The following is a 15,728-nucleotide window of genomic DNA, read 5'->3' as shown; positions in this document are numbered from 1 at the left end:
AATATATTCATTCATATTTAATCTTTTGGGAGAGAAATTTGGAATTTGTCTCTCTCCTCAGGCCAACTCTCATCCTCTGAATTATACACTAACTAGAGGCAAAGATTGTGTGTGTGTGTGGCTGTGTGTGTGTGTGTGTGTGCGTGTGGGAGGGGGGTGGCCTACAGGGGTATTGTAAGGGTTTTCCTGTGGTGAAGTAGAGGCGGACCAAAACTCAGCGTGGTTATATTGATTCATGTTTAATAAAAACAGATAAACATGAACACTACAAAACAATAAACGTGGAAAACCAAAAACAGCCCTATCTGGTGCAAAACACAGAGACAGGAACAATCACCCCCAAACACACAGTGACACCCAGGCTACCTCAGTATGATTCTCAATCAGAGACAACTAATGACACCTGCCTCTGATTGAGAACCATGCTAGGCCGAAACATAGAAATACCCAAATCATAGAAAAACAAACATAGACTGCCCACCCAACTCACGCCCTGACCATACTAAATAAATACAAAACAATGGAAATAAAGGTCAGAACGTGACAGTACCCCCCCCCCCCCCCCCCCTCCCCCAAAGGTGCGGACTCCGGCCGCAAAACCTTGACCTATAGGGGAGGGTCTGTGTGGGCGTCTGTCCGCGGTGGCGGCTCTGGCGCGGGACGCGGACCCCACTTCACCATTGTCTTAGTCCGCCAAATTGTCCGCCTCCGTGGCTCTCTAACCATGGCAACCCCTCTCAATGACCCCACTGGACAGAGGGGCAGCTCGGGACAGAGGGGCAGCTCGGGACAGAGGTGCGGAAGCTCTGGACAGAGGGGCAGAAGCTCTGGACAGAGGGGCAGAAGCTCTGGACAGAGGGGCAGAAGCTCTGGGCCGAGGGGCAGCTCGGGACAGAGGGGCAGGGGCTCTGGCGCCTCAGACTCCGGCAGCAGCGCCGGACAGGCGGGAGACTCCTGCAGCAGCGCCGGACAGGCGGGAGACTCCGGCAGCAGCGCCGGACAGGCGGGAGACTCCGGCAGCAGCGCCGGACAGGCGGGAGACTCCGGCAGCAGCGCCGGACAGGCGGGACGCACTGTAGGCCTGATGCGTGGTGCTGGCACTGGTGGTACTGGGCCGAGAACACGCACAGGAAGCCTGGTGCGGGGAGCTGCCACCGGAGGACTGGTGTGTGGAGGTGGCACTGGATGGACCGGACCGTGAAGGCGTACTGGAGATCTTGAGAGCAGGGCTGGCACCAACCGCCCTGGCTGGATCTTCAGTCTAGCCCGGCAGATGTGAGGAGCTGAGATGTAGCGTACCGGGCTAAGCACGCGTACTGGGGACACCGTGCATTCCACCGCATAGCACGGTGCCTGACCAGTACCACGCCCGCCACGGTTAGCACTGCTAGGCGCACTGTAGCGCTGAGCTGGCACAGGACGTGCAAGGCTAGGGAGGTGCACAGGAGGCCTGGTGCGTGAGGCTGGCACCATCTTCACCAGCCGACTAGCACGCACCTCAGGACGAGTATGGAGAGCTGACCCAGGTGTCATCAAATCCTCGACACGCTCCGTCGGGAGAATTCCGTGTCTCATGCACCAACACAGCAACTCCCTCATATCTCTCTCCTCCAATCTCCCCATTAACTCCTTCACCGTCTCTGCTTCGCTCACCTCCAACACCAGCTCTGGTTTCCTCCTTGGCTCCTTACGATAAACAGGGGGAGTTGGCTCAGGTCTGACTCCTGACTCTGCCACACTCTCCCTGTGCCCTCCCCCAAGAAATTTTTGGGGCTGACTCTCGGGCTTCCGTCTGCGCCGCCGTGCTTGCTTCGCCAACCTCATTCTCCTGTAACCTTCCACACACTGCTCCATCGAATCCCAGGCGGGCTCTGGCACTCTCCCTGGGTCGACCGCCCACCTGTCTATCTCCTCCCAAGTTGTGTAGTCCAGATTCTGCTCCCATGTCCCGAAATCCTGACCTCGCTGTTGCTGTTCCTGCTGCTGCTGCCTCTGTTCCTTCTCCTGCTGCTGCTTTTGCTGTTGCCCGTTACCACGCCGCTTGGTCCTGTTGTGGTGGGTGATTCTGTAAGGGATTTCCTGTGGTGAAGTAGAGGCGGACCAAAACGCAGCGTGGTTATATTGATTCATGTTTAATAAAAACAGATAAACATGAACACTACAAAACAATAAACGTGGAAAACCAAAAACAGCCCTATCTGGTGCAAAACACAGAGACAGGAACAATCACCCCCAAACACACAGTGACACCCAGGCTACCTAAGTATGATTCTCAATCAGAGACAACTAATGACACCTGCCTCTGATTGAGAACCATACTAGGCCGTGTCACGCCTTGGTCTTAGTATTTTGTGTATTCTTTAGTTATTTGGTCAGGCCGGGGTGTGACATGGGTTTATTGTGTTGTCATATTGGGGTTTTAGTAGGCATTGGGATTGTGGCTGAGTAGGGGTGTCTAGCATAGGCTATGGCTGCCTGAGGCGGTTCTCAATCAGAGTCAGGTGATTCTCGTTGTCTCTGATTGGGAACCATATTTAGGTAGCCTGGGTTTCACTGTGTGTTTTGTGGGTGATTGTTCCTGTCTTTGTGTTTGCACCAGATAGGGCTGTTTCGGTTTTCGTTATTTCATTTCGTTATTTTGTAGTTTCTGTATGTATAGTTTTTCCTTCATTAAAATATCATGAATCATCATCACGCTGCATTTTGGTCCGATCCTTGTTCTACCTCTTCGTCAGAGGAGGAGATAGAAGAGAGCCGTTACAGAATCACCCACCACAACTGGACCAAGCAGCATGGTGACAGGCAGCGAAAAGAGGAATGGACATGGGAGGACGTTATGGACAGCAGGAGTATAGAGTATACGACTTGGGAGGAAATAGACAGGTGGGCGGTCGACCCAGAGAGAGTGCCGGAGCCCGCCTGGGATTCGCTGGAGCAGTGCGAAGAGGGCTATAGGAGAATGGAGTCGAAGACAAAAGCACGGCGGCGCAGAAGGAAGCCTGAAAGTCAGCCCCAAAAATGTATTGGGGGAGGGGCTCAGGGAGAGTGTGGCAGAGTCAGGGTTCAGACCTGAGCCAACTCCCCCTGTTTATCGTGAGGAGCAGCAATCACAGGACTTCTGGACGTGGGAGGAGATATTGGACGGGAAAGGACCCTGGACACAGCCTGGAGAATATCGCCGCCCCAAAGAAGAACTGGAGGCGGGGAAAGTGGAAAGGCGCTGGTATGAAGAGGCAGCATGGCGACGCGGATGGAAGCCCGAGAGTCCGCCCAAAAAATGTATTGGGGGGAGGCTCAGGGAGAGAGTGGCAGAGTCAGGAGTCAGACCTGAGCCAACTCTCCCTGTTTATCGTGAGGAGCCAAGGAGGAGACCAGAGCCGGTGTTGGAGGTGAGCGAAGCAGAGACTGTGAAGGAGTTAATGGGGAAAGTGGAGGAGAGAGTAATGAGGGAGTTGCTAGTTTGGTGCTTTAGGTACGATATTCGTCCGACGGAGCGAGTCGGGGATTTGATGGCACCTGGGTCAGCGCTCCATACTCGTCCTGAGGTGCGTGTTAATCGGCTGGTGAAAATTGTGCCAGCCTCACGCACTAGGCCTCCTGTGTACCTACCTAGCCTTGCACGTCCTGTGCCAGCTCTGCTCTCAGGCTCTCCAGTACACCTTCACGGTCCGGTCCATCCTGTGCCACCTTCACACACCAGTCCTCCGGTGGCAGCTCCCCGCACCAGGCTTCCTGTGCGTGTCCTCGGTCCAGTACCACCAGTTCCAGCACCACGCACCAGGCCTTCAATGCGTCCCGCCTGTTTAGCGCTGCCAGAGCCTTTCTCCTCTCATGCGCTGCCGGAGTCTCCCGCCTGTTTAGCGCAGCCAGAGCCTTCCTCCTCTACAGCGCTGCCGGAGCCTTCCTCCTCTACAGCGCTGCCGGAGTCTCCCGCCTGTTCAGCGCTGCCGGAGCCTTCCTCCTCTACAGCGCTGCTGGAGTCTCCTGCCTGTTCAGCGCAGCCTGAGCTGCCAGCCTGCATGGAGCAGCCTGAGCTGCCAGTCTGCATGGAGCAGCCTGAGCTGTCAGAATGCATGGAGCAGCCAGAGCTGCCAGTCAACCAGACTCTTCCAGATCCGCCAGCCAGCCAGGATCTGCCGGGGCCAACTACCTGCCTGAGCTTCCTCTCAGTGCTGAGCTTCCTCTCAGTGCTGAGCTTCCTCTCAGTGCTGAGCTTCCTCTCAGTGCTGGGCTTCCCCTTAGTGTTGAGCTTCCCCTCAGTGTTGAGCTTCCCCTCAGTGTTGAGCTTCTCCTCAGTGTTGAGCTTCCCCTCAGTCCCGAGCTTCCCTTCAGTCCCGAGCTTCTACCTCAGTCCCGAGCTGCCCCTCAGTCCAGTGGGGTCCTTGGTGAGGGTTATTAGGCCATGGTCGGCGGCGAGAGTGGACTATCCTAGGACGCGAGGGGGAGGAACTAAGACATTAATGGAGTGGGGTCCACGTCCCGAGCCGGAGCCGCCTCCATGGACAGACGCCCACCCGGACCCTCCCTATGGTTTTGATGTGCGTCCGGGAGTCCGCACCTTAGGGGGGGGGGTTCTGTCACGCCTTGGTCTTAGTATTTTGTGTTTTCTTTAGTTATTTGGTCAGGCCGGGGTGTGACATGGGTTTATTGTGTTGTCATATTGGGGTTTTAGTAGGCATTGGGATTGTGGCTGAGTAGGGGTGTCTAGCATAGGCTATGGCTGCCTGAGGCGGTTCTCATTCAGAGTCAGGTGATTCTCGTTGTCTCTGATTGGGAACCATATTTAGGTAGCCTGGGTTTCACTGTGTGTTTTGTGGGTGATTGTTCCTGTCTTTGTGTTTGCACCAGATAGGGCTGTTTCGGTTTTCGTTATTTCATTTAGTTATTTTTGTCGTTTCTGTATGTATAGTTTTTCCTTCATTAAAATATCATGAATCATCATCACGCTGCATTTTGGTCCGATCCTTGTTCTACCTCTTCGTCAGAGGAGGAGATAGAAGAGAGCCGTTACAGGCCGAAACATAGAAATACCCAAATCATAGAAAAACAAACATAGACTGCCCACCCAACTCACACCCTGACCATACTAAATAAATACAAAACAATGGAAATAAAGGTCAGAACGTGACAGGTATAGCAGATGGAATCCAGGATGATGGGATACCTATTGGTAACACACACACACACACACCAGTATAAGCGTTGATGGAGAAATTGTTTCCAATCCCAGTCCCCAGTCAAGCGGATGGCTCTTGTCAGTGAGCTAGTTGTGGATGTCAACGTGTCTAAAATGAGCTGTGTGTGTTGGTGTGTATGAGCATGCTGGTGTGTGTCTGAACCTGTGCCTTTTCTGACTGGAGTTTCAGTACTGTCTCCACACTGACTTAAACCTCTCTAAAAGTAATGGTGGGTGAACGGTCTCTCTCTGTGTGTGACTGCAGGCCAGGCCATGGTGTGAGGTTTAGTGGGCTGTGGGCTGTGCTCCGTGTGTGTTTTCCCAAACAGGCAATGCTCCTGCCACTCAGACTCGGGGCTAGCTCTAGCCAGTCAAACCCAAACCCCCAACCAGGGGCAATAGTTAAAGGCCCAGTGTAGTCAAAAAAACATGTAGTCCTGGGTGTACAAAACATTAGGAGCACCTTCCTAATATTGAGTTGCACCCCCTTTTGCCCTCAGAACAGCCTCAATTCATCAGGGCATGGACTCTACAAGGTGTAGAAAGAGTTCCACTGGGATACTGGCCCATGTTGACTGAGGCCAAAAGGTGCAACTCAATATTAGGAAGGTGTTCTTAATGTTTGGTATACTTAGTGTATATTCGCTGAGAGGTGATTTGACTGCTCCTACTCCTGGGCCTGTATCCATAAAGCCTCTCACAGTAGGACTGCTGATCTAGGATCAGATCCCCTCTGTATATATACAGTATGATCTTATTAATTATTATCTAAAAAGCCAAACTGATCCCAGATCACCACTCCTACTTCGAGACGCTTTGTGGATATGGACACTGATGCCAAACTCTGTTAGGTAGTTTGAGGAATGGATGGCGGTCAACTGAGCGAAGTCAGAGGTCGAAGTATATCGTTGAAGTGTTATAAACAATTAACGTTACTTCAATACGCTCTCTTCTGACTTCAGACACTAGTTGACCTCAGTTGTTTCTTATTTCAGATCTCTTAGCCTGTTTTGCCATTAGCTTGTGCCATAAACCTTTAAACACCATCCAGGATCAGATCAACTTTAACCTCTAGATCACTGATGGTGATTGTCCTAATAGTCACATATGGCTTCCTCTCCTTGTCTCCTTTCCTTGGAGGCGATTGAGAGGTGAAGGGTCTAGATAGGTTTTCACCGATGTGCTTCCACTTGTCAAGTCCTGTCAGATCAGCTAGAGAAGAGACGCAAAGGAAGCTATTTAAGAGTGTTAGGAAATTACCATGGAGAGAGACCAAGCATGGAACACATGGAGAGAGACCAAGCATGGAACACATGGAGAGAGACCAAGCATGGAACACATGGAGAGAGACCAAGCATGGAACACATGGAGAGTGACCAAGCATGGAACACATGGAGAGAGACCAAGCATGGAACACATGGAGAGTGACCAAGCATGGAACACATGGAGAGAGACCAAGCATGGAACACATGGAGAGTGACCAAGCATGGAACACATGGAGAGAGACCAAGCATGGAACACAAGGAGAGAGACCAAGCATGGAGCACATGGAGAGTGACCAAGCATGGAACACATGGAGAGAGACCAAGCATGGAACACATGGAGAGAGACCAAGCATGGAACACATGGAGAGTGACCAAGCATGGGACACATGGAGAGAGACCAAGCATGGGACACATGGAGAGAGACCAAGCATGGAACACACAGAGAGTGACCAAGCATGGAACACATGGAGAGAGACCAAGCATGGCGCACATGGAGAGTGACCAAGCATGGAACACATGGAGAGTGACCAAGCATGGGACACATGGAGAGAGACCAAGCATGGGACACATGGAGAGTGACCAAGCATGGAACACATGGAGAGTGACCAAGCATGGGACACATGGAGAGAGACCAAGCATGGGACACATGGAGAGTGACCAAGCATGGAACACATGGAGAGAGACCAAGCATGGAACACATGGAGAGTGACCAAACATGGAACACATGGAGAGAGACCAAGCATGGAACACATGGAGAGAGACTCAGCATGGAACACATGGAGAGAGACCAAGCATGGAACACATGGAGAGAGACCAAGCATGGAACACGTGGAGAGAGACCAAGCATGGAACACATGGAGAGAGACCAAGCATGGAACACATGGAGAGAGACCAAGCATGGAACACATGGAGAGAGACCAAGCATGGAACACATGGAGAGAGACCAAGCATGGAACACATGGAGAGAGACTCAGCATGGAACACATGGAGAGAGACCAAGCATGGAACACATGGAGAGTGACCAAGGATGGAACACATGGAGAGTGACCAAGCATAGAACACATGAAGAGAGATCAAGCATGGAACACATGGAGAGTGACCAAGCATGGAACACATGGAGAGAGACCAAGCATGGAACACATGGAGAGTGACCAAGCATGGAACACATGGAGAGAGACCAAGCATGGAACACAAGGAGAGAGACCAAGCATGGAGCACATGGAGAGTGACCAAGCATGGAACACATGAAGAGAGACCAAGCATGGAACACATGGAGAGTGACCAAGCATGGAACACATGGAGAGAGACCAAGCATGGGACACATGGAGAGAGACCAAGCATGGGACACATGGAGAGAGACCAAGCATGGAACACATGGAGAGTGACCAAGCATGGAACACATGGAGAGTGACCAAGCATGGGACACATGGAGAGAGACCAAGCATGGAACACATGGAGAGAGACCAAGCATGGGACACATGGAGAGAGACCAAGCATGGAACACATGGAGAGAGACCAAGCATGGGACACATGGAGAGAGACCAAGCATGGAACACATGGAGAGAGACTCAGCATGGAACACATGGAGAGTGACCAAGCATGGAACACATGGAGAGTGACCAAGCATGGAACACATGGAGAGAGACCAAGCATGGGACACATGGAGAGAGACCAAGCATGGAACACATGGAGAGAGACCAAGCATGGAACACATGGAGAGAGACCAAGCATGGGACACATGGAGAGAGACCAAGCATGGAACACATGGAGAGAGACCAAGCATGGAACACATGGAGAGAGACCAAGCATGGGACACATGGAGAGAGACCAAGCATGGAACACATGGAGAGAGACCAAGCATGGGACACATGGAGAGAGACCAAGCATGGGACACATGGAGAGAGACCAAGCATGGAACACATGGAGAGTGTTTATCCCTTGATAGCATGTCTACTGAGCATAAACACACACACACACACACAACACACACACACACACACTCCTCATATGACACCTCCTGGTCCTGGTATGTCACTGATCTCACAAATCTCACCGGGTGACACAGGAAGTGAAGGCCGAAACCTGATCCCCCCTTGTGTGTGTGTGCGTGTGTGATTGACATCATCTCGACGTCACAGACCAATGAAAGAGCCAAACATTGTCACAGTCTGTGTGTCTGTTGGCAGAAGTGTGTATGTACAAGTATGTGTATTAAACTGTCCTAGTAAGGGAATCTGAGCAGCTGCTGTGCTTGAGCCCTGGTTACATACACACAAACGCACACTCCTGTTTTTACCATTAATCCTCCAGTCAATCCTGGCCCTACATCAGCCTGTCATCACCACGGAAGATACTGCACATGACGAATCACATGGTCCGGTTACAGTCCCCTCCAGCCCTGGCCACCTCCCTGTGGGTCAGCATGACACCTCCCTCTCCCTTTCATGTCCAACAGAAACAGAGGTACTTCAGGGGCTCCTGGTGACCAACAGACCAGAATATCAATACTGGATTATTGCTCTGAACACAGTCAGTGGTCAGGATAAACTTAGCGACATGAAGCTCTATACGCTCGAGACTCTGTACCTCCTGAACCCCCCTTTTCCCCCCTACCTGCCCCCCGCCACAGGAATCTGTTCTGGCCCCCTGGTATTGAGTTGTCAGTGCCAAGGCTGGTGCCAGGGCAGGTTCACTGTGGTGTTTATGGCTGGGGGAAATAGAGGAGCGGAGCAGGGGAAGTGGAGAGCACTCGGGGGCTATTAATACCTGTACTGGGGGTGGAGGGGGAAGGGGTAGTGGGGCAAAAAGAGACAGAGGCAGGCAGGGGTGTGAGGTAGGAGGAGGGGGAGACAGGGGCATGCAGGCGAGAGGTAGTGATGCCTACGTAAAAAAACAGAGGGAGAGGAGGTGGGAAAGTTAGAAACAAAGGGGGAGAGAGAGAGGGAGAGAGAGAGAGAGAGAGAGAGAGAGAGGAGAGAGAGAGGCCACACATTCCAATTGGCTATACCTAAACTCTTTAACATCAGCCTTAGCTCTGGCATCTCCTACAATATTTGGAATTAAGACTGATCACCCCAATCCACAAAAATGGAAACAAATCTGTCCCCGATAACAACCGTGGGATATGCGTCAACAGTAACCTTGGGAAAATCCTCATTATCATAAACAGCAGACTTGTACATTTCTTCAGTGAAAACAATGTACTGAGCAAATGTCAAATTGGCTTTTTACCAAATCACTGTACTACAAACAAATCAAAATAAATGCAAAGTCTTCTCATGGTTTGTTGATTTTTTAAATAAGCTTTTGACTCAATTTGGCATGAGGGTCTGCTATAGAAATTGATGGAAAGTGGTGATGGGGGGAAAACATACAACATTATAAATTCCATGTACACAAACAACAAGTGTGTGGTTAAAATGTGTAAAACACACACCCTAATGGAACATATACATCAACACATCGACACTAGAACAGTCCTGGTCTCAGCCTACTAGAATCTGAAGTCAAATGTCTACTGTTTGCTGATGATCTGGTGCTTCTGTCCCCAACCAAGGAGGGCCTACAACAGCACCTAGATCTTCTGCACAGATTCTGTCAAATCTGAACCCTGACAGTAAATCTCAGTAAGACAAAAAATAATGGTGTTCCAAATAAGGTCCAGTTGCCTGGACCACAAATACAAATTCCATCTGGACACTATTGCCCTAGAGCACACAAAAAACTAGACATACCTTGGCCTAAACATCAGCACTACAGGTAACTTCCACAAAGCTGTGAACAAGCTGAGAGACAAGTCAAGAAGGGCCTTCTATGCCATCAAAAGGAACATTAAATTCAACATACCAATTAGGATCAGGCTAAGAATACTTGAATCAACCCGTTGCCCTCCATAGTTGTGAGTTCTGGGGTCCGCTCACCATCCAATAATTCACAAAATGGGACAAACACCAAATTGAGACTCTGCATGCAGAATTCTGCAAAATTCTGCAAATAATGCATGCAGAGCAGAATTAGGCCGATACCTGCTAATTATCAAAATCCAAAAAAGAGCTGTTAAATTCTACAACCACCTAAAAGGAAGCCTTCCATAACAAAGCCATCACCTACAGAGAAATTAACCTGGAGAAGAGTCCCCTAAGCAAGCTGGTCTTGGGGCTCTGTTCACAAACACAAACAGACCCCACAGAGCCCCAGGACAGCAACACAATTAGACCCAACCAAATCATGAGAAAACAAAAAGATAATTACTTGACTCATTGGAAAGAGTTTACAAAAAAACTGTGCAAACTAGAATGTTATTTGGCCCTAAACAGAGAGGGCTATGTGCCCACTGCCCATAAAATGAGGTGGAAACTGAGCTGCTCTTTCTAACCTCCTGTTAAATGTATGACCATAATAGAGACACACATTTCCCTCAGATTACACAGACCCACAAAGAATTTGAAAACAAAGAATTTAAAAACAACCCCAATTTTGATAAACTCCCATATCTACTGGGTGAAATACCACAGTGTGCCATCACATCAGCAATATTTGTGACCTGTTGCCACAAGAAAAGGGCAACCAGTGAAGAACAAACTATTGAACTTTTGTGAGGGTAATGTTTACTGTTCATTTTTATTGTTTATTTCACCTTTGTTTATTAACTACTTCACTTGCTTTGGCAATGTTAACATATGTTTCCCATGCCAATAAAGCACTTACATTGAAATGGAATTGAATTGAATTGAGAGGGGTAGATATAGAGAGATAAGGGGGTGGGTGTAGAGAGAGAGAGGGGTAGAAGAGAGAGAGGGGTAGAGAGAGAGAGAGGGGGAGAGAGAGAGAGGTAGAAAGAGAGGGGTAGAGAGAGAACGAGAGAGAGAGAGAGAGAGAGAGGGGTAGAGAGAGAGGTAGAGAGAGAGGGGGTAGAGAGAGAGAGAGAGAGAGGGGTAGAGAGAGAGCGAGAGGTAGAGAGAGAGAGAGAGATAGAGAGAGGGGGTATAGAGAGAGAGAGAGGTAGAGAGAGAGGGGTAGCGAGAGAGAGGGGTAGAGAGAGAGAGGTAGAGAGTGAAAAAGAGGTAGAGAGAAAAGGAGAGCGAGAGAGGTAGGGAGAGAGAGGGGTAGAGTGAGAGAGAGAGAGAGAGAGGGGTAGAGAGAGAGCGAAAGAGAGGGGTAGAGAGCGAGAGAGAGGGGTAGAGAGAGAGCGAAAGAGAGGGGTAAGAGAGAGAGAGAGAGAGGTAGAGCGAGAGAGAGAGAGAGAGATAAAGAGAGAGGGAAAGGGAGAGAGAGAGAGAGAGAGAGAGAGGTAGAGATAACAGGGGGAGAACTGGAGGGAGATATGAAATGAAATAATCAGTTACGGAGCAGGAGAGATGATAGAGAGAACAGGACTGTGCTGGAGGAAACTGCAGAGGTACAACAAGAGGAACAGACTGCAAGGAGAAAGCATATCTGCAGCCAGAGCAGTTTAGCAGCAGAACGCAAAGATAGAATATTAACCCAGGCCAGCCCCAGAGCCCGTATGGTTCCCATTTACCTGCACAGTCGGGGGGATCTCTGAAGGTGGTTGTGGGGTCCAAGGGATCTCTGAAGGTGGCGAGGGGGTCCAATAGCCAGATAGAGCGTTCTGGGGCAGAGGGATGCTGGATGGTGGTGGACTGAAGAAATTGAGAAGAAAATGTGGTACTATGTGCACTTGTGTGCTATCACCTTGTGTGCTATGATCTCAAAAACAAAGCTCAGATATATACATTTTGATCTTAATTTGAGCCAGTTTTGCTACAGCATGAAAATAATCCTGCAGCAACAGGAAATGTGAATAATGTGGATTATAATTAATTGACATTTCTTGTAGGGATTGATACATTTCCCATAAGTGAAAATCGAGTTTGACATTTTAAAGTGTAAATTACAAACTTCAGAAACCTTTTTAAACCTCAAATACATTACACATTTTACATTTCCTGCATTGCAGTTAAATTATACTGCAACAAGGTGATCAAATTAAGATCCTACATCTGTACTCAAGCAAGAGCTGAGATTTACACGTATTTATTTCGATTTATACAGCGTATGACTCATTTTTCCAGAAGTTCCAACCTTTCCCATATTCACCAGCATGGGGTCTGTGTGTTTATTGAATTCTCAGTGGGAAAAGCATCTGGCTCCGTCATAGCTCCTGCTCTGTTTTGCTCTGCCCTGGTCTCTCTACTGTTAGTTTTACTATGCTGGCTGTCTCATCCTCGCTGGCCTCACCATACAGTATCCTGGCACCTGTACTGGTGGTTTAACTGCTCTGGCTGCCTCATAGCTGTACTGTGTCTCTTTCTCAACATGAGATAGACCAACAATATCAGCCCAAAGTCTCAAGACAGGCTTTAATGGCAGGTCAGGGGTGAGGTGAGGATTGGCACCAAACCAGTGGAGGAGAGGGGTTGTGTTTGGTTTGGCTGGCCATCAGAGAGAGAGGATGGGATGTCTGTGACTGTGTGCGTATGGGTTGTCTGTGACTGTTTGTGTATGGGATGACTGTGACTGTGTGTATGGGATGACTGTGACTGTGTGTATATGGGATGACTGTGACTGTGTGTATGGGATGAATGTGACTGTGTGTATATGGGATGACTGTGACTGTGTGTATGGGATGACTGTGACTGTGTGTATGGGATGACTGTGACTATGTATATGGGATGACTGTGACTGTGTGTGTTTGGGATGACTGACTGTGTGTATGGGATGACTGTGACTATGTATATGGGGTGACTGTGTGTGTATGGGATGTCTGTGACTGTGTGTATGGGATGACTGTGACTGTGTGTGTATGTGGTGACTGTGTGTATATGGGATGACTGTGACTGTGTGTATATGGGATGACTGTGACTGTGTGTATGGGATGTGTTCAGTTCATAGGAAAGCATGTTGATCTCTCTCACACACGCACACACACACACACGCACACACACACACACACACACACACACACACACACACACACACACACACACACACACACCTGTTCCCACTCAGGTGCATCCAGATGATCTTGGCGTCGTGTATTACATGTGGAGCACCTCACACACAGTGGTTCCTCATTTAAAAGTTGCTTCAAACCTCAGTCGGTATAGCTGCGGTATGCTGTGGTATGCTGTGGTATGCTGCGGTGAGCATACAGTGCATTAGGAAAGTATGCAGACCCCTTGGCTTTTTCCACATTTTGTTATGTTAAAGTTGATTAAATTCATTTTATACCCATCATCAATCTACACATAATACCCAATAATGACAAAGCAAAAACAGGTTTTTAGATATTTTTGCACATTTATATATATATATGAAAAATTATATAACATTTACATAAGTATTCAAACCATTTACTCAGTACTTTGTTGAAGCACCTTTGGCAGCGATTACAGCGTTGAGTCTTCTCAGGTATGACACTACAAGCTTGACACACCTGTATTTGGGGAGTTTCTTCCATTCTTCTCTGCAGATCCTATCAAGCTCTGTCAGATTGGATGGGGAGCGTCGCTGCACAGCTATTTCCAGGTCTCTCCAGAGATGTTCGATCGGGTCCAAGTCTGGTCTCTGACTTGGCCAATCAAGAACATTCAGAGACTTGTCCCGAAGCCACTTCTGCATTGTCTTGGCTGTGTGCTTAATATTGTTGTCCTGTTGGAAGGTGAACCTTCGCCCCAGTCTGAGGTCCTGAGCACTCTGGAGCAGGTTTTCATCAAGGATATCTCTGTACTCCATTCATCTTTCCCTCGATCATCACTAGTCTTCCAGTCCCTGCCGCTGCAAAACATCCCCACAGCATGATGTTGCCACCACCATGCTTCACCGTAGGGATGGTGCCAGGTTTCTGCCAGACGTGACGCTTGGTATTCAGGCCAAAGAGTTCAATCTTAGTTTCATCAGACCAGATAATCTTGTTTCTCATGGTCTGAGTCCTTAAGGTGACTTTTGGCAAACTCCAAGCAGGCTGTCTTGTGCCTTTTACTGAGGAGTTGCTTCCGTCTAGCCACCCTACCAGAAACGCATGGTTAGGGGAGTCCTTGTGGAAGGTTCTCCCATCTCCACAGAGGAACTACGGAGCTCTGTCAGAGTGACCATGGGGTTCTTGTTCACCTCCCTGACCAAGGCCCTTCTCCCTCGATTGCTCAATTTGACCAGGAGGCCAGCTCTAGGAAGAGTCTTGATGGTTCCAAATGTCTTCCATTTAAGAATGATTGAGGCCACTGTGTTCTTGGGGACCTTCAATGCTGCATACATTTTTTGTACCCTCGAAACAATCCTGTCTCCGCGCTCTCGGACAATTCCTTTGACCTCATGGCTTTGTTTTTGCTCTGACATCCACTGTCAACTGTAGGACCTTATATAGACAGGTGTGTGCCTTTCCAAATCATGTCCAAACAATTGAATTTACCACAGGTGGACTCCAATCAAGTTGTAGAAACATCTCAAGGATGATCAATGGTAACAGGATGCACCTGAGCTCTATTTTGAGGCTCATAGCAAAGGGTCTGAATACTTAGGTAAAGTATTTTATTTGTAATGCATTTACACAAATTGGATTGTTATTGTGTCTAGATTGATGAGAGAAAAAAATATTTCATACATTTTAGAATAATGTCCTTTTTAGCCCCAACTCTAAACCTACGACTTTCCATTGATGACTTTTGGCTATATCATTCTGTCTGTGTTTCCTTCAGGTCCTCCTGGAAAGCGTGGAAGGATGGGCAGAAGAGGTGACACCGGTAAGTGTCATATCTCTCTCTTTAACTGTCCCCACATACTTCTCTTTCCTCTCTACATTCTCTCTCCTCTTACCTCACATCTTTCTTCCTCTTCCCATCCCATCCCTCTCATTCAGTCCTCCCCCTCTTTTACATCCCCATCTCTCCACCACTCCCCATCATCTCTCCTCGTCTCCTCCCCATCCTCTCTCTCTCTCGCTCATCACTCTATCACTTGTCTCGGTCATCTCTCTCCATCTCTCTTTCTCTTCTCTCTCTCTCCATTTCACTTTCTTTCTCTCTCTCTCTCTCTCTCTCGCTCTCTCATTCTCTCTCTCTCTCTCTCTCTCTCTCCATCTTTCATCTTTTTCTCCATCTTTCTCTCCCCCGAGGGCACGCATTATGTGGTAGTGAGCTAGGCCAGTCAGTGAACCGTGACTCAGAACAGTCAGTGATAGAATACAGCAGGTCTTTCTCCCTGTCCCTCCATGTCCATTCCAACCTAACGCGAACATTGGCCACATGGTTATATGAACGTTGCCCATGTGTTGGCGGTGCAGCCTGAGC

The 15,728-nt window shown here is 49.0% G+C and overlaps 1 protein-coding gene across 1 annotated transcript in view; it reads left to right on the top strand.

Annotated features, from left to right (window-relative positions):
- The window catches only part of LOC115129327 (collagen alpha-1(XXIII) chain-like), a 297,388-nt gene that overhangs the window by 169,604 nt on the left and 112,056 nt on the right, over window positions 1–15,728 (top strand). Inside the window, exon 3 of the mRNA XM_065018177.1 lies at window positions 15,138–15,182. Coding sequence (XP_064874249.1) covers window positions 15,138–15,182 — 45 coding nt within the window. The remainder of the gene's footprint in view (window positions 1–15,137; window positions 15,183–15,728) is intronic.

The sequence above is a fragment of the Oncorhynchus nerka genome, linkage group LG5 (assembly GCF_034236695.1).
Source record: "Oncorhynchus nerka isolate Pitt River linkage group LG5, Oner_Uvic_2.0, whole genome shotgun sequence".
Taxonomy (NCBI): Eukaryota; Metazoa; Chordata; class Actinopteri; order Salmoniformes; family Salmonidae; genus Oncorhynchus; species Oncorhynchus nerka.
This window is presented reverse-complemented; position numbering and strand designations above follow the sequence as displayed.